General features: G+C 46.5%; 1 protein-coding gene across 12 annotated transcripts in view; it reads left to right on the top strand.

Moving 5' to 3' along the window:
• Positions 1-27534, top strand: part of FHOD3 (formin homology 2 domain containing 3) — a 472216-nt gene that overhangs the window by 50151 nt on the left and 394531 nt on the right. For all 12 annotated transcript variants that reach the window (XM_040479041.1, XM_040479040.1, XM_040479036.1 and 9 more), the window contains exons 2-3: positions 9040-9146; positions 20992-21056. In XM_040479041.1, the coding sequence (XP_040334975.1) occupies positions 9040-9146; positions 20992-21056 (172 nt within the window). The remainder of the gene's footprint in view (positions 1-9039; positions 9147-20991; positions 21057-27534) is intronic.

Raw genomic sequence — 27534 nt, 5'->3', positions numbered from 1 at the left:
TATCAGATATTGTGGGCTGTAGCTAAACCCGACTTAGAAGAAAATTAGAGTCTTAAATGCACCTAGTTGAAAAGAAGAAAGACTGAAAATTGTTAAGATTTTAGATGTTAGAACAAAGCAGCATATTAAACACAAAGAATGTAGAAGGAAGGAAATTATTGAGATTAAAAAAACCAAAATGGTGGAAAAGCAACATAATGAAACCTTGGTGCTTTGAAAAGACTCATAGATGAATGAGGGTCCTCTCCTAAACTGTTAGAGAAAAATGGGAGGAAAGCACAAATTAGCAATATCAGGAATGAAAAGGGGCTAGCATTGCAGATCTTGAAGACACAAAAAGCTGTAATCTTTAGGTACACCAGTGGTTTGTGAGATTTCTGCCATGTTTGTATTTAGGCCCAAACCTCCCAAAATTGATTTCTCTACTCAGCACCTCTACTTGTTTTAGACATGTTAACAGAAATCCCAATGTTATCCTGTCTCCCTGCCCTCAAGAGCTTTTTGTCTAATGTTTCTCATGTTTGTGAAAGGTATCACCAATATATATTAATTTGCTCCAGCAGGAAACTCAAGATTTTGCTTCTGTCTGTTGGATACACCACACCTAATCAATCCCCATGTCTCTCTGGCTTTTCCTTCTCTCTTCCCTCTCTTGGCCTAAATCAGCCCTCTCCCTTCTCCTCTGTCCATCACCACAGCTTCCACCACTGTCCATCGCCCCTTCAAATTGTCCCCCAATTCCTGCAGTGGCATTTTCACTTGTCTTCTCCCTTCTGTCCCCACACTGCAAAGCTGGTCCTGCGGGCATCCATTTACAACCCTTTCACGGCTTCTTGTTTTCCTAGAATCAAGTCTAAAATCTCCTGTGGCCAGGACGACTCCTCTTCCACAGTCCTGGCCTTTCTTCTTTCAGTGTTCTGACTACTCACACTCCTCCCACATCAGGGCTTTTGCAAACTTCAGCTCCCTGCTCCCCAAACTTGTCCCGCCATGAAAATAAGAACAGACACAACAAAGGTGACCAACGCATTGTCCTCATTTCCCTGAACTCCCACCAGCTGTTCAGGAACCAGTCCCATCTACAGTGGGTGAGTGCTCCCTGGACTGTCATAATCATGGTCGGCTCCCCGGGACGGGGCAACATGCCTGGCATGGAGAATGAGCTCGGGAAAGGATTATTAATCTGCATTAGGGAATGGAAGAGTGATAATGGATCAATAATAATCCTGGAATGTAGCGCTGATACGGGTTTTCAAATGGACTGAAGTGAAACAAAACGGAAAAAGGCACCTGTAAACATAAGTAAATATTCCAGCCTCTTCAGGAGAGAAGTTTAATGCGTTCTTGGTTATTCATTTAATGATAAAAAGGTCTTTGAAAATAATTCAAATATTTACCAGATTATCACACCCCCTCAGTTTAAGCTCTTAATGGGAGAAATCTTGCCTTTGTCTTTCTTGTAGACTTTGGCAGAAGCCCTTGCCTTTGGTTAGTGAGCTGTACAGTTTTGTTGACTTAAATAGAAATCGGAGGCTTGATTTGGAAACTGCCTAAATCAATTTCAGGACATTGCTTCTCTTGCTGTAGTTGGTGGCCACAAATAACATAACTTACTAAAGGTTTCTGAGGAAGTAAAATCCAGCCTCTTTCAAAGTAAATATGTTCATATTACTTCATCATCCATATAGGCTGGATCTTCAAAAATATCCTTGTACTTTACCCTAAAACATTTATTAAAATACCTGTGATGTATTTGTTGTTCTGAATAAATTAAATGGGCACCTAGGGATTTAAAAGTTTGAAAAGGATTTGTTGGGGCTGGCCAGCAGAACCTGTTTTCTGATATCATGGAAATCAGTTTCATTTGGCCTTTCTGTAGGAAGACAGACCAACGTTACTTGTATTTTTTAAATATGTAAAATGACGTCTTTAGATGAAACTAATCATTTTTCATTGTGAAATGTCTTATATATACAAAGGAATAAATGTGAAAGGTTTGTACAGTCTGAAGGACAATGAAATGCATGCCATGTCCTCGCTATCCATCTTAGGAAATGACAGAGGGCAGCCACAACGTGCGTGCCCCCCCATCTTGTCCCTTTGCAGTGGTCCGTATGGGTTATGTGGGAGCCACAGCCCACAGATGGTTGAATGGCTGAGCCAGGGTTTTGTGCAGGTTTTATTAAGAAATTGTGAAAGGATCATGGGGCACTGCTTATTGGAAAACTCTCTTCCCTAACTTTTTTTGCTTGTCACCTAAGTCCAGTTCCTTGTCTTTGCTGTCTTTGGAAGGAGCCACAAAGTTTAAGGAAGCCACAAGCTTTGTAGCAACAGATGCGACATTTGAGGGCGAAACGGGTGTAGTGCTCTTAGAACTGACCAATGGAAACGTGCTGACGGCCTTTGTACTGCTCTTAGCGCTGGGAGGAGCCTCAAAGTGGGGCATCCAGGGGGCCCGCAGTCAACCGTGCTGGAGAGAGACGGGACCCACAGCCACGCTTCATTTCTGAGCCAGTAGTGGGGCCAGCTTTGTGGGTGTGTGACCAGTGCGGTCAGAAGGGCCCTATGCTTGCAGCTGCCATCTTGAAAGGCTTCATACTTTTCTCTTCGAATGCGCATTTTGTACAATGGGACGATGGAACACGCTCTAGAGGCTTGGAACCACAACCCATGCATCATTTTGCCTTTTGCTGCCCCCTTCCCTCCCTGGGAGAGGTTCACAGCTAACTACTCTCCACTCTCTGATACTCCAGGCCTTTCCGCCAAGCACCTGCTGTTGTCCTCTATCCCCGGTAGGGGCTCCAGGAAGGACATGCATGATTTGTGGCATCTGAGGGCTGGGCATGATGGTGGCATTCCTTCATTGAGCTGGCAGTGTCCTGGTGTGTTCTTTGGGCACCTTGGTGGAGTGAGCTTCTCACCCACCACTGGTCTGGGCACTAAGCACTTCAAGTGTGAAGTTTCATTCCCTGGGGGCTGCGTGTCTGCTGTGGGTTGAGGTGGCCGGCTCACGGGAAGAGGAAATTGACCTAAAACAGCAATCATAAGATGTTGCTTCTGAGTCCGTGGGTCTACTGGGTGGTTCCTCCAGTTTGGGCCAGTGTGGCTGACACCTGCTGGGCTCTCTTGTGTCTGTCATCAGCTGGTGGGTCATCTGGAGGCTTGCTGATCCCTATTGGCCTCAGCGTGTGGCAGTTGGCAGGATGTCGGCAGGGGCAGCAGGAACAGACAGACATCCCGGAGGCTGGCTAACCCTGGCTTCTTCGTGTGCTGGCAGAGTTCCAAGAGCACTAAGCGAGGACGGCCCCAGGGGAACAAGTATTTTTCAAGTCTCTACTATGTCACATTTGCTATTGTGTTGGCCAAAGCAATACACAGGCCAACCCAGAGTCTAGGAGTAGAGAAGGAATCCACCTCTCGATGGAAGGAGCCACAAAATCATCTTGTAAGTGGTGTGGATCCAAGGACGGGAGGAAACCAATGAAATGACATTAACAAATGATATTTTGGGTTTTCTTTATTTTTTTTCTCTTAAAAATCAGTGTATGTGTTCCCGCTTCTGAACTATTACCAAACTTAGCTTCAAGGATAACCCCTTGTGTATATTTATAGAACAGTTCCATGCAAATCTATTTTATTGCCTACACTAAGGATCACTGGAGACCCGCTGCCAAACCCAGGTAATCATTAAGCTACCCCAGTAATATGCCACTTCGCTGGATTAATGCAAGAAAAGATTATACAGATCGAGACGTGACATCAGCCTTGTTGTAGATGTTTTCTTTCTTTTTTTGTGTTTTTTCCAGGGTGGTGAGTCTGCCTTTTCTTTTTGAATGCACTGTCTCTGTAGGAATAATCCAAAGAACCCGAGTGACCTCGGGCCACCTGTCTGTAAGGCGTGGAGGGCCTGTTTTAATGGTCTGTCAAGGTGGAGTGACACAAAATTCCAGGGTATTTGGAAGGGCCCCTCTTGTGGCTCTGTGAGCAACTCCCTCCTGAGCACCCCCCCTGCCCCCCCCCCCCCCCCCCCCAGAATCCTGGCCACAGATTTATAGCCTGCAGCCTGATCTAAAGTTTTCCTGTCACACCACCGTCCCTGCTGCTCGACTTCCCTAACGGCCGCACTTCTGGAACAGCCCTGTAACATTATCTTCCCACAGGGCTCCCTGCTTTGTCTTATGTCCTGAAGTGCCCGGCAGTGTCCTGGCCACTCTGCCCCCAGAGCGAAGGAAGGAGTGCAGGGGACATGCTGCCCGGGGGATCAGGGTTGACATGAAAATTGTTGGAGTCAGGAAATTCCAGGGCCCTTAAGTCATTCAGGAAGCCTGTTGACATGAGCGGCCAAGGATGGGGATCAGGTTGCCTTGGGGTTAGTAGGAATTGAGGATCCCTGTCAAGAAGTGGTGTTTCGGGGAGGTGTCTGAGTCCTCCATTGTGTAGGCAAAGTTTGGATGGTTCCGTCTGAATCTTTTTTTTTTTTTTTTAATTTTTTAACGTTTATTTATTTTTGAGAGACAGAGACAGAACACAAGTGGGGGAGGGACAGAGAGAGAGAGAGAGGGAGACACAGAATCTGAAGCAGGCTCCAGGCTCTGAGCTGTCAGTGCAGAGCCCCATGCTGGGCTCAAACTCACGAACCGTGAGATCATGACCTGAGCTGAAGTTGGAGGCTTAACCAGTTGAGCCACCCAGGCGCCCCTCGTCTGAATCTTGAGAATCTCCAGGTCGGAATGAACCTCCACTCACTCCCCATTCACGTTGTTGTGTTCTTTTGTAACTGGCCCTTCGTTATCCCTGACCAGATCGAAGAATTCATTTGCGTTTACTTATCAGTTTGCTTTTAAAGTGATACCCGAAGCTGACCCCCTTAAAGTATTTAGGGGATTTTACAGTTTCAGTGTGTCCAGCCCAGAAGCCCTTTATTCTTACTCCTTGGCTCATGTGATGGTTTAAATATTAATCTCATGTGTCTCGGGTGCACCGATGAGGTGGGGCTTGTGTTATGGAATGGAGCAGGCAGTGTGTGTTGACTTGTGTGGTATCTTCACAGGCCACCTGTGCTGTGGGGACCCCCGTTGTGCACGTGTATCCCGCTTGCTAAAGGCTGCGATGTCTGACGTTGACCCTTTCCTGTAGCTCCGCATACACTTCCTGACAGATTAAAAGGCACACGTTCATCTTTTCCGTTTTAGTTAAATTCACTAGCACAAATTGCCCATCTGTTAATTAGGGGAGCAGGGTTGTGACACTGGCTTAGGAAGTAATGGCGGCCTTTCTTCTGGAGGGAGGACTGGGGCATTTCTGTGGAGGCTGCTTGGGTCCCGGGAGCCCGTGGCTGCTAATTATAGAGAAGGAATACGACTGAGGATGAACGTCCACACATTATAACAGTTGGTTTAAATGGCTTTTTTTTTCTCTCCTGCGTTCTATTTGTGTGTTATATTTACTCCATAAAATGATCTTTGAGGGGAGGAAGCGTTTATGTGTTCCTTGGTGCCCAGCCCGTGGCTGACATATAATTTTGTTAAAATGGAACTATGGAAAGGGTAGTAATGATGCCCTGAATGTGAGGAGAGGGATGATGAGAACAGGCAGTCCGGCTAAGCGTTTGGGATTCTGTTGTCAGAGGCTGGGAGATTGTGGGGGTGTTCTGCTGTGGTTCCAGGCTGGCCGGGAGCGTCCGAGGCAGATACTCGGTGGGCCAGGGTGAAGGTGAATGAAGAAAACCAGGTCTTCGTATTCATCTCAGGCTCCTGAGAATAAAGTCAGAAGGTGTGGGATGGAGAGAATGTGCAAAGTGGCCACGGTGGCCAGTAAGAACGGGGCTGTATCTGCTGGTGGCGGGGGAGCCCTGCCTCTGCCCCCACTGAGGAGATCAGCATAGGGCTGGGTGGGGTGAAAGCCAGCACGGGGTCCTCCCTGCTCTCTCCACGCTAGGTGCCCCAACTGAATGAGTGGGAGGGCCACAGCCGTGTATGCTGGAGCTGGCCCAGGTGGCCGGAGGGGGCTGAGAGATCAATGCTGGGGAATTTTGTGAGCGCGTTGTTGAGTGTAGCCATTATTAGAAATGAAATTATGTAAATGTACAATTAAAATAAGTTCTCTTAAAAACAAAGGTAATAAATACTCAAAATGTCACTTCTTAATGGTTTGATTATATTGTACTGCTACCCATGCATTTGAGGTTCCTGACATCTCTTGTAACTCTGTGGTGAAAATACTGTATAATGGGGGGGTGCTATGTCTCTTTTTCCAACTCCACACTCAGTGACTTCACCTTGGTGGCTTGAAACCGGCCACGGTGGGAGTATTTATGCCACATACATGTGCACGTTCTGCATCTTTCCACACCAGAGCACGCTTCCTCTCTGACTTTGTTCTGTCTGTCTGGCCTGAGTGTGGACCCCAGCCTCTGAATGACTCACACCCCCTTGAGGAGAAGCAGAAACTCTTTATCCAAAAGCCTCTTTCTCTGGACTCACACATTTCCGGGGGCTGAGGCAAAAGAAATTGTTATGGCTTACAGGGCTTTCCTTATCCCCATCTTCTGGTCTGTTGATTATAAGTGGGATTAAAGACAAGCACAAGTGTTGGTCCTCCCAACAGGACAGACTAAGTAAGTCTTCTTAGTTAACATCAGCGGGAGGTCGAAGCAAGACTGAGCTGTGGTGATTCTAGCTCGACACATGGTTTAGTGTTAATAGGTCCAGTTTCTGATGGAATTTTCCATCTAGGAGTGATCAAGTCTGATTTCAGTCCACAGGAGACCCTTGACCCAGGAGATGCCTTCTGCAGGAAATCCTTCCTGTCTGCCTCTTCCGCAGGCTGGGGGAGGCGGTTTTTCTGCGTGTTTCCCCTAAACCCTGGGCGCACCTCTCATGCCACAATACAGTGAGTTTGGCCAACTTGATCCTTGGGTTTGAATTCTTTTTCGGATCAGATGATCTATCTGTAAAATGCCAGTTAAGAATGCTGAACCTCACCAGCAGGCCTTGAGTAGTTAAGAGGGGCAGTTTGTTATTGGAGAAATAAAATAAGTGAATCGAATAGGATTAACCCCTTCAAATGATTTAGGTATTTCTTACAAATAATAAAAAACAAATTCCTTTCATTCTGTTGAGGATAACTAGGAACAGGAGCCGCGGGGTCTCTACAACAATCAGCAGCCTGTTACAGATGCCAATTCTAGACAAGTCGACAGCCTACCTTTCTCTTGTCAAGGATAATGAGCAAAGCTGTTCCATCAAAAGAGACTAATTCCTAATTCCTTGTTTGAAATCTCACTTATAGTGCGAGGATTACCAGGCATTTATCTAGATGTTTTAAAGTAGTTAAATACTTGCCTTCACTTTCCCCCAACCTCTTGTCATTTTGGAATAAGAGCCTCGGCTCATCAGGTAGATGAATACTGAGAACCACCCTTACAGCCCAGGAAATCAAGCATGAAGTTGGATTTCCTCATAATGTTCATCTTTAGTAAAATATTTTCCTGTATTTTAAGTGTATCGATCCTTCTAAATGTCCTGTAATGCTGGCTGCTGCAGCAACCTCAAAATCTGCATGATTTATCACAGAGAAGGCTCTTGTCTGGCTCTTGTCATCAGCCAGGATGGCTAGTGGATGCTGGGCGAGAGAACGCTCTCTTCCACGTGGTGATGAAGGAACCGGTGCTCCTCCTGTCCGGAGCGCTGCTGGTTTCTAGACTTTGGAGTCCTCCTCTGGCTTCTCTGCATCCGGCCAAAGGCAAGAGAAGAAAGGTGGATGTGCAGGGGTGCTAAGGCCGGCCTGTTGGGGGCCCTTTTTACTTTCACTGAAATTCCATTGGTTGGTACTCAGTTACATGGCCATTAGCCCAACTGTAGGCTGGGATATGTGTTCTCTGTGCCCAGGAGGAAAAGAGAATGGGGTTGGCACACTGTGGCATTGTCTTGGCTATACCAGAACACTGAGATGACACATACTACATTTTGCAAGTGTGGTATTGTCTTTTTAAATTTCTTTTTATGTTTTTTAAAGTTAAAAAATATTTATTTATTTATTTATTTATTTATTTATTTATTTAGAGTGCATAAGTCAGGGAAGGGGAGAGAGAGGGAGAGAGAGAGAGAGAGAATCCTAAGCAGGTTCCACGCTGTCAGCACAGAGCCCGATGTGAGGCTCGAACTCATGAACCATGAGATAATGACCTGAGCTGAAATCAAGAGTCAGATGCTTAAGTGACTGAGCCACTCAGGTGCCCCACAAACATGATATTTTCAAGTCCTCTGTAGGTTTGTGGCCATAGAAGGACGCAGAGTGGCGTAGTGATCGAGAGCATGGCCAAGAATCCCTTAGTTTCCTCATTGTTAAAGGGGGATGACAATAGAAATGGATAGGGTTTGTGTGAGCATCCGATGATGTAATATATGTAAAATACCTAGAATTGTGTATGGAACATAATTAACAACATGTAAGTGCTAAATAAGTTGAAAAAAATTAGACTAGTAACAAAGGGACCTAATGTCTCCTTCGGTACGTTGTAATTTGGATCGGCTGTCATTCACGTGGAGAATGGCTCTTTTAGTTCAACTGTAAAAATGCTCATTGAGCAACTACTCATCGTAATGTGCCAGGTATGACCATAGAATCTGAATGAGCAGGCTTCTCACTCAATCAAAGGAAATGACATGTTCTGTGACTCTTAATCTGTGGTCACATCAGCATTATGATTTTGGTTTCCACGCGGCACATCCTCCATGGCTATTCCTGGGGCCCTCAGAGCGGAAAGTGACATTGGCACCAGAGGGCTCCTTCTCCTCCTCTGTCCACATCGACCAGACGGTGTCAGTGCCACTCCCTCAATAGGTGTTATTTCTGTCTACTCACAATGGAGTTTGCTCCCAATTTGTTTGTACTAACACATAACCTCTCCAAGTTATGATCCAAATTTCAGAATAATGCTTGATTTCAAAAGACACATGAGGGCAATGTGAAGTGATTTCTCCATACAAAGTCCCCATCCCAGGAAGAGGCTGGGCTTACAGGCTCTTTCTCTTGCAGCTCGATGACTGCACGCTACAGCTCTCCCACAATGGCGCCTACCTGGACTTGGAATCCACCCTGGCAGAGCAGCGGGACGAGCTGGAAGGCTTCCAGGATGATGCTGGGTAAGAGCGACGGTTGTCCCTGCTGACTAGTCCCAACTTTCCAAGATATGGGGGGTACATTAAGGCCTTAAAATATTCAGGGGAAACCACCATAGCTTTGACGGTCTCTTCACTCACAGTCAGGCAAAAGAAGGGAGATGCAAGTGACTGACCAGTAGTATTTGCAAACCCTTTTGTATTTTGAGTTATTCTTCTTGACGAGGCCACTCAGGGGCAGGGAAATTTCTGGCATAGTTTAGTTAAGCGGCTTGTAAGTTTTTTCTAAGTTTATTTTTTTATTTTGAGAGAAAGGGAGAGCATGAGCAGGAGAGGGGCAGAGAAAGAAGAGAGAGAATCCCAAGCAGGCTCCATGCTATCAGCACAGAGCCTGATGTGGGGCTCAAACCCGTGAAACTGCGAGATCATGACCTGAGCGGAAATCAAGGATCAGACTGAGCCACCCAGGTGCCCCTAACTTGTTTTTTTTTTTTTTAAGCCAGATATAATTAAATTAATATTTTCTAGATTTTAGTAGTTGACAACTATTTTAAGCATTGTTTGTAATATCTTTCTGGGTATTTAGTTTCCTTGGAAGATGCCCTAGTAGTTTATTTTGTCCTATATCATCTTTTGAACTCATCACAGTGGGGAAAATAATTAGTAATTATGTTAATCAACATCAAGTTACTTTCAGCTTACATTTAGAATGCTTAATACTTCTGATTGCTGTGAATCTGAATACAACAATACACATAAAAAATCAGAGATGTGTACAGAAAGTAAAATCACCGTAGGAATATGAACATATGGTCAGCTGTTCCTGTGTTTATGAGGTTATTGAAATAGCCTTTTGATTGGGGCCCCCTGCCTTCCTTTCTGTTCTCATCCACTCAGAATCAAGTATATCTCTGATTTCATCACCTTCCTCCTTAGAAACCTTCAGAGATTTCTTGTTGCTTCCAAATAATGCTTAGCTGTATTAATCTGATGTTCGAGATCTCTGCAAAAGTTGCTCTGAAGCTGCCTTGCCCAAGTTAAAAATAGATTACAGCCAGATGAATATTGATTCTTCACGAATGGCTCAATAAATGAGGGAAAGTGGGAGCCTTCTTAGTTTTCTACCTGACGCTAGTTTTCCCTGCCTTAACACCTGCCACAATTTACAGTCCTTCATCCCTTAATTGTCTCCCAATTATCTGCTGCTAAAGCTCTACTAGGTCAGAACTGGGCCTGTCTGAAAATCTGTCATCTAGCTTTTTTTCAACACATTATAGGTACTTACTGAACATTGGTGACCAGGTAAATGGCAGGATTCCACAATGGAGTCCTGAAAAACATGACCATGAGCCCTAAGGCTAGGGTCCTTGGTAGGAACCAGCAGGGTTTTCTGAGGACCCAGCCGTGTGTGGGAACAGACCTGAAAACTATGATAGGCCGTACACACAGGAGGGGTATCATTATTATGTCACAGCAGATTCTATTCATCATCATTAAAAAAATTAACATTATTAGATTGATAGACTTGAGAAGATTCCATTGCTATAGTTGTTTTTTAATGTGTATTTATTTTTGAGAGAGAAACAGAGTGTGAGTGGGGGAGGGGCAGAGAGAAAAGGAGACACAGAATCTGAAGCAGACTCCAGGCTCTGAGCTGTCAGCACAGAGCCAGAAGTGGGGCTCAAACTCACGGATCGTGAGATCATGACCTGAGCTAAATAAAGTTGGATGCTCAACCGACTGAGCCACTCAGGAGTCGCACCCATTGCTATGGTTTTTACCAAGTGTTTGACAATGACATCCCTTTATATAAGATGTGAGAATTCAGGCTGGATGACCGTCTAATTGGATGACTTCACTCCAGGAGTGTTATGAGTAGACTGCTGTCAACCTGAAAAATGTCTCTATTGGTGTTATAGTTGAAGACCATGCCCTGTTTGATTTTTTTTCTTTATCCAAATTTGAATTATTTGGAGTTGGGAGCTTAGGGGAAAAAAGCAACACTACATTAGACACCAGTATCAAGAGTTAAAAATGGAGAAGAATATAACATTTACAGAATGCCTGCTATGCTAGCCACTATACCAACCACCTTACTCACGGCATGTGCATTTAATAGTTCATCTTAGTGGTCATGTGACTGGATTTGGTTGTTTCTGTTTTTCACCTGAAACAACTGAGGGTCAGGAGTTAAATTACATGTCCTAGGAGACAGAGTCGGTAGAGGGTAGAGCCTAGTTTGAACACAGGTAGACTGATTGCAAGTGTGTATTCCCCCCAGCCATCCCGAGAGCTTCCGGGCAAAGGCATTTCAGGTTTACTCAGGATGTGCATTGGCACCTTGGGTGACGTAGGTTGGTTTCTTGTTCATGCAAGGACATCATCGGTCCCAGGCTAAAACGCTGGATTTAGTTCAAATAGCACTCAAGCACACTGCACGGAGGCTCCAGAGAAGACACATTTGCTGCCGTCATCTGGCACTGTCTGCGTCAGCAGTCAGGTGCAGCCATTCCTCAAGAGCCAGGAGCCCTGCTGTAAGCTCCCAGAGGAGATCCTGGGGCTTTACTTTCTCACTCCGTTCCTTTGTGAATCATCACCTGGCCATCGGTCCATCTGAGGGGACCAGCCATGACCCCATTTCTGCACCCTAAACCTAAGATGAATCATGGCAAGAGAAGAAGGCAGGACTCATACGTGGGGAACTGTGAACAGGAGAAGGTAGCCAGACCATGCTGGGTAGCTGTGCTTTTGCCAGGTGGGCTCCAAACTCACCCAAGATGGGGCTTTGTATCGTCTTTGAAAAAGCCTGGGTCTGTGGTGACCCACCCCTTGTCCTTTGGAATGTACTCAGGACGACATTCCTTTTTGTCCAGAAGAGTATGAAGAAGCTACCTTTACTGACATTGGTGGGGAGACTCCTCTGTCCCTGGCCTAGGTTGCAGAAGACAGGCCAGGGCGATGCTGTCCTGGCATTGCCGGGTCACTCTGTTGTCTCTGGGTCATTTACCGCCACTGAGCTCTGGCAGCATGTGGCAAATTGCTGGGAACTAGCTGCAAGCAGCCTGAAAGCTGAGTTTTCCCACACAGGTGGGACGTGTCTGGGTACATACACCTGCAGTGTCATTTGTGCTGAGTGTCCCTGCTAAGTCCTCTCGTAGGAGGTGTGGCATTTGGCAAAGGTCATGTGCCTAAAAGCTCATGTCTCCCACAAATGGCAGTTAAAACATAATTTCTTTCTAGTTAAGAATTGCCTTTTTGAGGTATGAAAAGGGCAAACGAAACCATTCTTTCTCTTGATTTGTGTGAATTACAGCAAAAATCTGCTAATGTTGTGACCGTATAATGAAGACGTGTGGCAGGTAGTGTGCAAACGGTAGGGTTTTTTGTACAGTGTGTTCTGAGAGAATTTTCCTTGCTGGAGGAGTTTCTTTGTTCTTGTCCATTACCCTGCTCTTTTATGCCAAGACTAAAAATTAACTCACTGCTTGTTTAGAATTATCACGTAAGCTATCGCTAACTGGAGAAGAGGAGAAAGACCTTCAAAGGTAGAAGGACAAAGCAATTATTATGCTGCCAAAATGGAGCCAGGTCGATTTATTGCCTTCCAAGGCCAGGGAAATCAGCAACCACAGCATGGTGTAGTGGAAACAGAAGCCCTGAACCCCCTGGATTATTATTCTTGACCCTGCCATTGTGTGACCTGGTACAAGCCACTTTATCTCTAATAGGGGTTTATAAAATTTATTTATAAAATGAGGACAGTATTACCCAAGTCCATTTCCCTCCCCATGTCAGTGGGGATCCCAACAAGGTCTCTGGCACCGGAGGAGAGCACGGTGGGGAACAGCACGGCGTAGTGGTTGAGGACATGGGCCCTGCGGTTAGTCTCATGGCTGTGTGACCGTGAGGATGCTACTTCACCTCTCGGAACCTCAGCTTCCTAGTAACTGGGGATAATCCTATCACATCCTTGTTGGGTTGATGCAGGCAAAGCTATGATGATGTGTAGTATCTGAAACATTAAGCTAGTTCCCAGCATAGAATACAAACTCAGAAGTAGTATCCTCTACTATAATTACAGTTAGAATTTGAGGAGATACACTGAAACGGGAATCACTGGATTTTAGACCTGGAGGGGCCCACGCGGGTGAACCGCTCTGAAATCTCCTTTCTTCAAGTTAGGGCAACCGAGGCAAGATCCTTGCCCGCAGGGCAGAGCGGGGCCAGAAAGACTGCCCCCGCCTCTTTTTTGCTTATTTCCACCTCCTTTGAACTCTGAAAGAAAACCAGCGCCAGCCGGGGGGCACAGGGATCTGTCACAGAGAAGGTGGGGCCAGAGGTTGGCCCTGAAGAGGGTAGTGGCTTTGCGAGGTCGAGGGGGCCGTTGCAGGGAACGCAGTAGAGCTACGAGGGTCTTGAGGAGCACAGTGCTGCCGAGTGCTCTGAGGACCAGTGTGGCTGTTGCACGTGGGGCATGTGTTCCCGGGGCTCCTGCCTTTGTCTCAGTCACTCAGGGTGCTCACCTTTGGCTCCGTTCAGGTCTGCATCTGAAGGTCAGCTCTGATTCCTTCCCAGGTTCCTCATCTGCCAGGGGGGCTGCTAACTGCTCCCCGCCACCATACCTGTCTTCACAGAGCTGAGTGGTGGTGGGGAAGTTGGGGGCCAGCCGTGTGGGGTAGTGGTGGGGGGTGGGGAGAGCTTGGCAGTGTGAGGGTTGTGGCTCAGACAGGAGGGTGTCAGGCCAGGCAGGGTTGGAAAGGGCTGAACGTTTGCAGGTACTTAGAGCCAAATACTCCTGGCCAAAGCTGCCTAGAAATGCTGGCTTCTAGGTGCCTGCTTCAGGAAGTTGGCGTGGGGCCCGGGATCCTGGCCTCTTGGGGAGCTCCTCAGGTGGTCTGATGTTCGCTCAGGCACCTACCGCACAGTCTTGGAGAGTATGAGCACCACCTGAGGAACTTTAACAGGTTCCCTCCCTGCCCAGCCTCAGACCAGTGAAATCAGAACTTGGGGGTGGGCCCAGGCAGAGGTGCTTTTAAAGCCCTCCAGGACTGCCTGGAAAGACCATTCCTGAAAATGCTGCCGGAAGTTGAGTGAGGGAGTGTGACCCCCCCCCCCCACCCCGCCAACGCTGAGCAGACGACGGTGCAATGGGGAAGGCTCTGTGTGCACTTGAATGCAGGTGGGGGAGCCCGTCTGCTGGGGCGTCAGCTTTGCAGTCGATGTGCTTCGGGGCCCCGAGGGGTTGGGGGGAGCTCTCATTTGACGCTTAGATGCCTAACTTCTTGACCTGTAGCTCATGAGCCTCCAGAAACTATGTGTGTGTGGGTCCACGAACCCCTGACGTTTCTGTGCAGTTTGTGCATATGCAAAGTTTTGGATGGGGGAAATCAGCAATGCAGAGCTGAGCACTGAACTTGCCAGGATGGCACCTTTTGTTCGGAAGGGCTGGTTGTCTCCCTCACGGCGGCCAGGGGCAGGCAGGCTTGGTGGTCTGCAGTTTGAGCCTTGCCCACACGGAGAAGACAGCAGACCGTAACCTTCAGTGATTTGCCAAAGGAGCCTCAGGCCCCGGGCCCGCACTCTCAGCTGAAGGTAATCCCTTACGAGGAAAAGGGGGAAAACTTGTTGTTTCCTATCCATGCCCTAACCGGAGTCTCTTTCAACTTGGGAGGAGTTTTGTGTATAGTTTGTTTTCTCAGGTTCAATAGGTTCTTAGATGTAGGTTCAGTATGTATTTTAGGTGATTTCTGTATTCTAGACCTAGAAACAAAGGAGACCCAGGTAAAGATGTGATTGGATAAGGTTTTTAACCCCCGCATCACACCGCAGGACAGGAAGATTACACATTCCTTCAAACTTGACATTTTTGGGATACAAAGAATTCTTTGAGAATCTATTGAAAGGCTGTGAAACTTCTCCCCACGCAAAACCTTGTCCACCAGTCCTAGGCCAGTGCTAGGCTGCCTATCAGTAACCTGGAGGAAACCTGCTTAGAAATGCTGACTTCTAGGCAACTGGGCGGCTCAGTCGGGTACGCATCTGACTCTTGATTTCGGCTCAGGTCACGATCTCACAGTTCATCAGTTTGAGCCCTGCGTTGGACTCTCTGCTGACAGTGTAGATCCTGATTGGGATTCTCCCTTTCTCTGCCCCCGCCCCCCCCCCCACCTTTCTCTCCTCAGAATTAAGAAAATATATATATATATATATATATATATTTTTTAAATGCTGGCTTCTAGGCACCTACTGCAGGAGGCTTGGTGTGGGGCCTGGGATTCTGGCCTCTTCAAGAGCTCCTCAGGGGGTCTGATGTTTGGTCAGAAGCCTATAGCATAGGCTCTCCGTCTTGGAGAGTACGGCCACCACCTAAGCAACTTTAACAATTTTTTTTCCCCGCCCAGCTTCAGACCAATAAACTAGGAACTTGGGTGGTTGGCCCGGGCAGTGGTGCTTTTTAAAGCCCTTCAGGGCTGCGTGAAGGAGACCGTTCTGTAGGAAATCGGACAGGAGAGAATGAACTCCTATGCTGAGTGGACTGTGGGAGTGGAAAGGCTCTAAGTAGCTTCAAATGTCAGATTGCATCCCTGGACAAAGATGGCAGCAGGTGGGCCTGGGTGAGCTGAGGTGGGTTCTGGGCTTTAAGGTGTGGGTGGGCGTCAGAAGAGACCTGAATTGCAAAGAAGGAACCCTCCCAGAAGTCAATCAAGTACCAGGGAGGGTGGCCGCTGTGACCTAGTGTACCTGAACCTGATAGCTGAGGAAGGCGGGGTTGGGGAGTGGTTTGGGGTATGTGGTGGGAAGGGGGGAGGGTGCTGTGAACCTAGAGCTGTGGCACTAGTTGACGGATTACAGCAAAACATGAGTAAAATGGGCTACATGACATTTATAGCTGGGTAACAGTGACTTGAGAAAAGTAGCAAGGTTCTGGGGTGGGAGCCATCTGGGGAGAGGGAGAGGGCTCCTGCAAATTCGGTTGTGTCGAGCCATACTCGAGGTATGAGGTGACCAGGTGAGACACATTGGCCTGGCACGCAGGTGAGAAGCATGAAGGGCCAGGGAGGCTGGGGTGATCCCTTGGAGGAAGGGAGTTGTAAACCTAAAACTTCTCTTTAAAAACGAGGTCCAATTAAAACGAGGGTAATTAGGGCCATTTGAAGGATGATGTGTTGATGACAAGAAAGCTCCATCTTTCCTATTTGATCACCCTTCAAATATGGCTGCTCGTCTTCTAGCATCATTAAGGCAAGAAAGCATGTAGTGGTTAGGGTAGATCTCGAACCAAAATAGGAATGTTTAAAGATAAGTTTGGGGGTACTTGGGTGGCTCAGTGGGTTGAGTGTCCGACTTGGTTTTGGCTCGGGTCAGGATCCCAGGGTTGTGGTATGGAGCCCCGCCTGGGGCTCCATGTGGAGTATGGAGATTGCTTCAAGTTCTGTCTCTCTCCCTCTGCCCTTCTCCTGGGCTCCTACTCTGTCTTAAAAAAATCAATGAATAAAATAAATGGAAAAAAAGTGAGATGAATTTGTTTCTTGTTTAAGAGTTCAAACGTAGACAGTCATCCTTAGGTCTGGTAGAACAGCTGTCATGTCCTCAAAATCCTTCCATCTGTGTGTCCAGAGTGGTTTCTTCAGCTTTTACCTTCTCCTCTGCCTCCCAGCTCCTGGGAAGAAGGGAAAGGACAGCGGGATGTGTGTCCATTCCTTGTACACATAACTTTGCTGTGAAGTGAGAGGAGTTCTCTTTTCCTGTCTTGAGGCAGGACGTACCTTTTACCTTGGCATATCCTGTGCTCTCCAGCACAAAGTAGACACCTTTGATCATGGGTGGACCAAGGGAATGAAGGAACATCAATCTGGGAGGCAGATGTAGGGAGGTGATAGTTCAGGCTTTGGGGTCAGACTTGCTGGGAGGAGCCTGAGCTCTTTGAATTTCTAGCTGTGTGACCTCAGCAAGGTTGCTTAATCTTTCTGGGCCTTAAGTTCCTCACTGTAAAAATGGCCATGTAACCTACTTCGTAGTAATCTTGTGAAGACCAAATCTGCATAGAGAGAGGCCTGGTACCCAGGTGAGAAGCGTTAAGGACCAGAGAGGCTGGGGTGATCCTTTGGAGGAAGGGAGTTGTGAACCTAAAACTTGTCTTTAAAAATGAAGTCTAACTAAAAAGAGGGTAGTTACAGGCCTGGCACATAATAAGCTTTCCGTAAATGTTAACAATTTAGGATTATTGTCTGAACCCAAACTGACCTAGTATCCTATTGGGAGCAGAGGAAAAGTATATCTGTGATTTGATTTCCTCAAAGTTTTAAGCTGTGAAACAGGAGATGCGGGCATATTTACTGGAAAAAGTGGGGATTAAATAATTAGATACCTTTATTTCTCTAAAGTGAAAAGAATTAGCCAAAAGATTGTAGAGTCAGTGAAAGTGAGAGGGTCACATATTAAATAAAAATCTTTCTCTAGTATGTCCAGTAAGAAAGCTGTGGAGGGAGGGAAGTAATCAGATTTAAAGGGTCCTTATGATTGGTGTCCTCCATGCATTGACCTTTGATACATTTTTAAACTTTTTTTTTTGACACTTATTTTCAAGAGACCCAGTGTGAGTGGGGGAGGCACAGAGAGAGAGGGAGACACAGAATCTGAAGCAGGCTCCAGGCTTTCGAGCCCCATGCTGGGCTCGAACTCACTAACCGTGAGATCGTGACCTGAGCTGAAGTTACACGCTTAACCGACTGAGCCACCCAGGTGCCCCAATCTTTGATACATCTCTAAAACCTGAAACTTGCTGTAATTCTTGAATTCTTCGAATAAACCTAATTTGGTTAGCCAATATTTTCTTCATTTGCATCATAATTTTTTAAAACCTCTCTTCCCCCATTTATTATTTTTTAAATGCTTATTTTGAGAATCCCAAGCAGGCTCCATGCTGTCAGCATGGAGCCTGACGTGGGGCTTGATATTGCAAACCGTGAGATCATGACCTGAGCTGAGATCAAGAGTCGGATGCTTCACTGACTGAACCACCCAGGTGTCCCTGCATTGTAATTTTTTAATGCGTGTGCTTTTTTGTTAGGTTCTTAGCCTTGAGGTTAAGCCAGTCTCTAAGAATGCCTCTCTTGACCCTTTGTAAGCTCTGGGGAAGGTTACCTAGTGAGGTGACCCTGCAGCAAAGGGCAGGATGGTGCAGGTGACTCTGGAGTCGTCCTGCTTTCAGCCTGGGTCTGTTCCACCAGCCATGTGACTTGATGCGGTTGATCCCCTTTCTCCAAGCTTTACTTTCCTCATCTGCAGAGTGGGCATAGCCATGACACCCACATCAAAGGTGGGAGAAATGGGGGGTGGGGTGGGAGGTGAAGGACATCTTCTGTGGACCTGCCTGCATGATCACCACTTCCCTCTGCCTAGGCTAGTCCTCTTCTGTGGTAGGAATTCCTGGGATTTGGAGCCTCCTTTGTCTCAGGGGACTGCTGCTGCCATGGCCCCCAATTCCACACAGGTTTCTTTCACTGAGGCTTTTGTGTATGGGGGCAGGCAGAGAAGGAGGTAGAATGTTGAAGCAGAGGAATTATAAGTGCTAAACTATGAAATAGGCCTTTTTTTTCTGTGGTCATTCATTTTTAAGATTATTTAGTGGGGGGCACTGTGGAGGGGACAGGGAGAACCCCAAGCAGGCTCTGCACTGTCAGTGCAGAGCCCAATGCGGGGCTTGAACTCCTGAACCACAGGGTCATGGCCTGAGTGGTGAGGTCATGATCTGAGTGGCAACCACGAGTCAGACACTTAACCGACTGAGCCGCCCAGACGCCCCTGTTCTGTGGCCTTATAAATTCCCTTAGGGTTTAGCATAACCAAGCTGATTGCTTGCTTTCTCAATGTACAAGCACAGAAAAGAGGACCCCTCCAGTATGGTGTGCCTGCCATCGCTTCCTCAGGAAGACCGTCCTTGTTTGCGTGCAAGTGCCTGGAATCCCAGAGCAACCATACCACATGCCTACTGTGGGACCGGAGAGTTCTGTGGGAAAACAAGCACTTCCTCAACATTGGATTTTTGTCATTGTTTAAAGATAAAAGCAGGGCTATCAATTGGCCCTTCTGAACTCTTCCAGAACCTGAGGTTTTCTGAAATATTTTACCCGGCCATTCCCTACTTTCCCCCCACATCTGGGCATCTAAAGCATGTACTTTGTCTCCATACTTTATTTATTGACTCATAACTCCTGATAACATGAGTTACAGAAAATCTTCCAGATCTGTGGACTTAGGGTTGGCTATTACTCATAATTAGGGTCTGGCCTTCACTCTTTGATTCTCTGGTCACTGTTCCAAGCATGGCTTCTGCCCATCTCTGGGTGAAACTACACACTTGGTGGCTGCTCCCTGCCCCACCGTCCCGGAACCCATTTCCTGTTGCCTTTTCCCAGAACACACTGAAGTCTTCTCCCTCATTCTGTTCCATGCGCTTAGGACTTTCTAGTATGATCACAAGAACTGAGGGAGTGTCAACATCTAGATTGTCAAGAGGAAAAGGGTGTGTGTGTGTGTGTGTGTGTGTGTAGAAAGTCTTGAAGTCTGGGTTGATAGGAATCCAACCTTGTGAAGATGGGTCAAGTGTTGTGTATTTGTTACAAGCTCCTTGAGCCCAGTGCCTTGCACATGGCAAATGTGAAAGCATCAGATGAACACAAAGTAGAAAGGAGGGATCTGAAGGGACCATAAATGTAGGTGTTGTGCTTACGAGCAGCTGCTGGGGTGGAGGCTACTGCCTCCTCTTGCAGGGCTATGCAAGGGGCTTTCCTTCCTCCTTTGAAAGAAACCATTTTAAAAACCGTACTTCTTTGTCCTCTTACCTGGTCTCGAGAATAAAATATACTGTTTCAGTGATTGTGAATTTATAACCACGATATTAACCATGTGCCTTGGTCAGATTTGTTCCCTTCCTTCCAACACAGCCGCAAGTGCAGGAAGCAGGAAAGCACTGTCAGGCTGTGTTGTAGGGGAAGCCCTGATGGGGATAAAGGAGCTTCCAGAAGAGGGATGGCAGGGGGTTCAGCAGCTTCGAGAGCCAGCAGGTTATCTGCTACTGTGCTGGTTGGCTGGCTCCATTTCATCTTTGTCCACCGGCTCCCCACTTTGTCCAAATCTCAAAGCCTTTGCTACCCTTAGGTAGACAGGTCTGCTCTTTTCTCCCATATATCTGCTTAACTGCTATGTGGTTTAGTCCTCAGCTCAGGGTGGGAGGACCCCCCACTCCCACCCCCGACCCCGGGAGCAGAGTTGGGGCCCAGGGCCATCCTGGTTGCTTCCCTGAAGTGAGAAAGAGGAGGAGGTGAGACAAAGCATGGTGTAAATTGGCATTCCTGAGAATAAATAGCCTGTAAGCTATTGGTTAGACTCCCACCTTCCTGTGAGCGAAGAGTAAAAGCTGTAACAGTATTGCCCTGATGGACAGCAAGCCAGCTCTTTGTGGTGACTCCACTGTGTATGCCCTTCTTCTATATCCAAAAATGTAAACGTGGTCAGGGGAATGATCAAGCAGGTTTGTGTTGTCCTATTCCAGGGATTTCACTTGGGCACAGATCTTAAAATTGTCCCAGCATGGGTATGTGCAGACTCTGTGGACGGGATGAGTTGACCAGGTTTGGTAATAAAAGCTGTGTGCCCATCCAACAGAATCAAACCGGATTGTTTTATTTTCTGTAAAGCCCTGTGACATGTTATTTCTGGATAAATTCTTGTTCTGTACAGGTCCCTGCTGATCTAGAATCTCTTTGAGGTGGGTGTGCCAGAACCTTAAAGCTGATTGATAGCATGTATGTGTCTTTTTGGTGACTACTCTGATACCCATGTATATTTTGTCTCCTGTCTCCATTAGGCGGGGCAAAAAGCACAGCATCGTCCTGAGGACACAGCTGTCCGTGAGGGTCCATGCCTGCATTGGTGAGTGACAGGTGCAGAAGGGGAACTTGCCATCGGCCCTCGAGTGATTAAATGTGTGATAAGAAATGTCATCTAAATGTTAATCCCAATAAAATACTTGGGAGTATGCTATTCATTGCGGTTAGTCCTTACCACAGGTGATTAGTGAAGTCATTTTTGGCAATAGTTTTTGAAGCCCTGTTTCATCGCAACTTCCTTTGCTTTTTGGTTAGTCAGCAGAGCTTGAGGTAAGACAGATTGTTGATGAGGTTCTTGATGGGGTTGTGTTAGTGTGAACCTCCAGCCAACTGTAGTGATATTCACATGCCTTCTGGTGGCTCCATGAAGCTCGCTGTGAAGAAGTGGGGGCTGAGCCTCCAGGCTGTGCTCAGGTGACAGGGAAATCTCAGGTCAGTGTAGGATGGGGCGTCTGTAGATTGAAAGCAATATCGTGTCAAGTGGATGTACTTGTGGTGCAGAGTGGTTTGCCAGTGATCATACCAGAACCCTACTGGGGCCATTCCTGCAGCCATTTTCCTGTACCTGTTGTTTTCCCCGTCTATACACGTGGGTTGAATGGCAACGAAAGCAGTTACTTATGTGACGTAGCCAATTTTTATGTGAACGGTATCTAAAACCGGGGCCTGATTTCCTCCTGGCATCGGGTCAAGTTGAGGCAAGTATCTAGTAACCTAAAGAGAAGAAAAAAAGCTATAAATTATTTTATACGTAGAAATTTGCCGTGTTTGAATAGTTTTGCTTTTATTCAGGTTGTGGTCTTAATTCAGGACCCTAATTAAGAGCGCATAAGTCATCTTCTAGAGGCCCAGTCTATACCTCGGATGTGGTACCTGAGTGGAGTAGAAGGGATGGTTTCTGGTCCCTTCACTTCCTATTTCCTTGTTGGAGAACCAGGGATGGAGGGAGGGAGGGGATGAATGTACATGGCAACTGTGTAATTTAAAGTCATCTGGTATTAGGTGTGCAAGGAGGTTAGGGTCTCTGGTGACAACTTTTGTGGCCAGCGAGTAATTGTATAGCAGACTCCTACACCTCAGGGGTGGGAGGGTTCCTAATCATGTTGGAAACAGTGAGGTCTGTAGTGACTGTTGACGTGTCAGCTGCCTGTAGCACTGAGTGACCATGAACTCTGTACTATAAAAATAGGCAATATATATTTAATCATTAGCTTTATCACCTGCTTGACACTTTTTCCAGTTATATATATAAATCTACCTGATGAAAAGGTCTGTGACCTAGGACTTGGCATGACCCCACCTTCCCCCAAATCCAGATCTAGAACAAATTCCAATATATAAGGTGCTGAATACCATTGAAGTGAAATATTGAAGTATAGCTGATAACCAGTAGAGATAGGGGACAGGAATATGAATTGGTATTTCCCATGAGAGTAGGCAGGGCAAAGCAGATGAACACTGAAATAGGCTAGATCAGAATCCGAATGAACTAATTCCTGTTAGGTAAATGCACTTTTTTGGAATATAAATATTTCAAGTACAGTTTTTTAAACAGCTATGCCATTGACTTGCATTAACCTAGGTATCCTACAGTCTCGTGTAATACCTGTGGCATGTAAAACACATAACTTATCCCCATAGCACACCGAGCACCACCAGCTGGTCCAGGGCTCTCCCAAGACACACATGCCTTCCTGCTGGAGTGCTTGAACCAGGTGCTGACAGGATCGGTGTGTTTGTTCCCCAGCCTCCTTATGCCAATCGCGCTTGCTATTGGACTTAAGTAATGGGATGAAATAGTAGGTGAATATCTTATAAACGGATTAAACAGGAGTATAAAAAATCACTGCTTTCAAAATACATGGAATAGTTTGGACAAGATTCAAAACTAGTTACTATCAAAGCATTCATCAACATAGGTGGGTTGGGACATCTTTTAAGAGTTGGGGAACATGGGAAAAAATACAGAAGGGCTCTAGTCTTCACAAGTATCTCCGTTCTTGCTCGATTTCACAGAAACGGGGATTGGAAATCCCAGACCACATCATTGGAGGAGTTCATGACAGAAGGTCCACGGATAATTCTAGTTAGTAGACTCTTAGTCAAAGAAAGGTCATAGCTTGAAATGACCTTTTCACACCCATAGCTTGGGTGTGAAAGTGTACACCCTTACCGTGCCATATCTCATAACAGGCAAACCGGGATGGTCAATTTTGATAGCTGCAGATTAAATAAAGTTTTAAGGTATTGGTTACCTTAAAAGGATTTTGTGCTTTAATTAGTTCTCACCACTCATTACCTCAGCCCCAATTGTGTCAGATGGGAGGGCTTGACTGTATAACTTAACATGGGTACCCAAGAGTCAAAGCTTTTCCTTTGTATTAAAAAAAAAACAAAACCCTTTCTTGTTCCGTTACCTATTATTGGCAAGATCTGGAATAGATTTATTGTAACAGCACTAAATATTATCCTTTGGTTATGTATAGAAAATGGAATGTATGTGTGATGTGTATGAAATACCAACCCCCATTGTGACATATTCTTTTCCTTTCCAAATGGCAATATTAGATGCGATTTCTTTGGGATGGATAAACCAAACCTGGAACAATCTTCAGTTGAAAGGAGAAAAAGAAAACACGACAAGTGGGGGGAAAACCTTTTTCATAACAGTTGGTTGAGTCCTTGTTTCTTTTCCAGATGGTTTCCATCCTTGCCATATAAGCCATGGTTAAGCTATTACAGACATCAGACAATGACTGTTCTTAGGCCCGGCACCATATGCCACTTCCCCAACGACCCCTTTCCTGCTACACGATTGGGCTGGAAGGATCCAGGATCGGTTTGGGCTCGGGTTTAAAATGCTATCAAGTAAATTTCTCCAAAACGTTTTTTACACCCTACAATCCTCTTACTTCCTATTAAGTATAGGAATGTTTAGAATCCAGGACTGCATGTTGATGAATTGGAGGGGACCTGCCTTTGGAATTCTCCAGTGTTAACTTTGGAACTCTGTACCCAGTTGGGATAAGAGTGGCGTGGAGCCTTTGTGGTCAGCAACCGAGCCAATCTCCCAAAAAGTGAAGGCCACTGGACGCTGCTTTGAAGGTCATGGCTGGCAGCCAACAGAGGCCTTTTCTGATAGCACAGCAGTGCTGAAGCAGGAAGTTGGAATGGGATTTCGGTGTGGAGAGAGACCCTTAAGCTATTTGTACCTCTTTGCTCTTCTCCACTCTCACTCTTATTTCTTTGTACATTTTGGGTATGACCACTTGATGAAATGTTGCAGCAAACGATGCATGACTAGCTTCCGTCCCTTAAACCGATGGTCCTGTTGTAGGCATGAACTTAGATACGGATGGAGGAAAAAAAAAAAAAAAACCTGATTGGCATTAAAGTCTGCATTTTTATGAGGTTAGCTAGAGAAAATAAATTAGTTGGTCCCTGCAAGTGATCTTATTTCCAGACACCAGAAAAATGTTCAGAGGGCCAGCTGGCTCTGATGACTCAATCTCCTCTTGAAGAGAAAAGGTGCAGAATAATTGTAAGGATAATAAATGGAATTGAGGATTTAAAAACAAAAAGGGTTTGAAATCCTTAGGATCCTAAAGGTGTTTTCTGAGGGTTTTCTACTGGCTTACTTCAAAAGCATTTTGTTGGGCTTAAAACTTCTGCTTCAGTTTTCTGGACCAGACCCTGTCTTCTCGTTAAGAGAATAAGTAAACCCTGTCAAGTGATGGTCTGCGACCTGTAAGGTGGACACTTGGAGATATCCAGCATTGAATTAAAAGGATACATTGGCTTAAGACGGCAAAGTGTAATTTCTGATTGTAGTTGTGAAGAACAACCTGGTACAAAGGATTTTTAGAGCCTTTAGAGGAGTTTCCCCAAAACCTAGGAGATGATGAGGTCTGCCCATCAAGACAGAGGTGAGGAAGGCAGAAACTGGTGAGGTAGCTGAAGTGGCTAATCTCTCCATGAGGTTAGTCTCCTTGCTCGTAAAAGGTCAAATCACTGAGAGAGGACATTGGTAGGGCGAGAAAAGCACATTTGGAGAAGGCTGCTTCATCCATGGATGAAAAAGTAGTCCATTTCCAGCAACATAGACAACAGAATGAGGCTTCCATATAGCATTTGCCAGGCCTTTTCCTCTCCGGAGTGGAGTCCTCCGGCTCTGTGCTTCGTGCTGTGCTGTTCCAGCAGCGGGGCTAATGACAAATGGAGGGAGTGGGCAGCGTTTCAAGAAGAATCTTCTAGTGCAGGAGTGACCGAGGGGATTCAGCTCAGGTGCTAGCTGTTTGAGAGGGGGCTGCTCCCTGGGGCACGGTGTTGAGAAGGTTCCTGTGGCTGTGTGCAGCCTTGATGGTTAAAGGTCTTGGATCAGGGCTGGCTTTGGTTGGTAGTGATGGAGGTGGTGTGAGAGTCTTTGTGGTGTGCCTGACGGCTCAGGGGCTCCCGGTGAGCTACAGGTTCTGCCTAGTGTCTGAATCTTCTCTGGCTACAGTATGGGTTCTGTGTTTAGAAGTTGGAGAGGGGAACTCTACCCATGATCCCTGACCACCCCCCCCTTTTTGTTCTCTAATCCTTTTCTCAGGCTCTGCCTTGTTTAGCCTGTGAATGAGTGTGGCTCCTATTCTCTCCCCACTTGCTGAGCTTTCTGACCAGGCAGAGTACCACTTGCCCGCTTCTGAGTGGCTTGTAAAGTTTGAGCTGGGGTTTTATGTGGCCGAGCCCTCCTGGCCCTGCACGGAGGCCTCCCTACAGCTGCTTTTTTGATGTTGCACTTGCTCCTCAGGTGGGCTGTTAGAGGACACTGGGTTTGGACTGTTAATTGGATTCCAATGTGGTCCTCACTGCCTCTTGATTCTGGAATTCCCATGAAAGCTAGGTTTCCTTCTGCAAACCTCAAAATGCCTTTTGGACCCTCTTGGGCTTAACACCTGGTGGTATTTGTATATTAGCTAGTAAAGATGAGGTGCCCCTTAGCATGGTGGGTGCTGAGACACCTGAGGCTTGTGCAGTGAATGTGGAGCCCTTCTAGCTTGGGTGTGCTGCTCCTCTGTCCATGTAGGTGTTGCTGGCCCCATGTTATAGGTGGCAGGTCCCCAAGGCCTGCTGGGTGACTGGGAAAACTGTAAAATAGGCTGTGCTCTGACCAGAAGCAGCCCCCCACCCCAGCCGTTCTTTCTCCTTTTGGCACCCCTGCCCTGATGTGTCTGACTTCAAGTCTTGGGCCTGGGATTCTTGCTGACTTAGTCCTGTGTCCTCCCAGGTGCCAGCTTCTGCTCTTACCTTTACTCTGTGGCCTTGGCAGAGGTTTCCTCCTGCCCTGTTTGTGGATGTCACAGTGGCTAGGCTCCTAGTTTCCTGGTCATAGTCTTCCCTTATGGGGTTAGGGACAGTGGGTCACATTTCCTGTCCTTCGATGGAGGGATCCACTGGTTGTCCAGAAATCCTGGAGCCCATCTCCCATCCCAGCCTTCTTCTTTTTTTAAAGTTTATTTTGGGGAGAGGCAGAGAAAGAGGGAGAAAGGGAATTCCAAGAAGGCTCCATGCTGCTAGTTCAGAGTCCTACATGGGGCTTGAACTCAGGAAACCTTGAGATCATGACCTGAACTGAAACCTGGAGTCAGATGCTTAACCAACTGAGCCACCCAGGTGCCCCTCCATCCCAGCCTTCTTTCTGGGATCCCCAAGTGGCTAGCCACTGTCTTGGCACAAATTGTGTTCAGATTTGAAATCCTGAGTCTCTCTTTGCTACAGGAGACTTTTAGTGCTTATGAATCTTTTTAAATCTCCCTTTTACACCCCATCAGGTCTGTGACCTGCTGTTACCTAGAGTTCTGTTATCTGGGTAAAAATGGGCCCTCTGGGCTAATCAGATAAATACCTCCCATCATCTGGTTCCTATTAATCTACTTCAGCCCCCAGGTGCAGACCCCACAGAATGCTCGTGTGTCTAGAAGGCCATTGGGTCTGGGCTGGGAGAAGTCAGCTTGTCAGACTCTTCACTCTGTGGGTGGCTACCGCTAAGGTGGCTTATGGCCAAACAGTGATTGACAGATGTGCCCATACCCCTCTCCCCCAAGGGAGAAAGGGTAGAGGTAGGATGTGGAATGTTCCATTAGGTGGTTAAACTGCCCCAGGGTCTGGTGTTTAAATACTCCTAGCCATTCAGTTCTATCAAATCTATCCACATAAAGATGTGGACAGTACACAGAGAAGTCAGGAATGGTTTGTTGCCCCAAACTAAAAACATGTAGAGAACGAACTTAAAGAATAACTCTACTATCTACGGACATGCCGGTAAACATAAAGACAGGGGGTGAATAAAAAAAAGGAGACGCACCTATGAGAGAATTTGCCTGGGAACCTTCTAGATCCAGCTGGAAACTCAGGTCAGCTATGGGAATTAAGAGGAAGGAAATCTGAGCAAATGTGGATTGACCCACAAGAAAGAAAAGCACCTACACAAGGTCTCTTAAGGTCACATTTGTGTCCTTACTCTCCCCTTTTGACTTTCT

The sequence above is a fragment of the Herpailurus yagouaroundi genome, unplaced genomic scaffold (assembly GCF_014898765.1).
Source record: "Herpailurus yagouaroundi ecotype Mexico unplaced genomic scaffold, PumYag 142, whole genome shotgun sequence".
In the NCBI taxonomy this organism is placed as follows: domain Eukaryota; kingdom Metazoa; phylum Chordata; class Mammalia; order Carnivora; family Felidae; genus Herpailurus; species Herpailurus yagouaroundi.
This window is presented reverse-complemented; position numbering and strand designations above follow the sequence as displayed.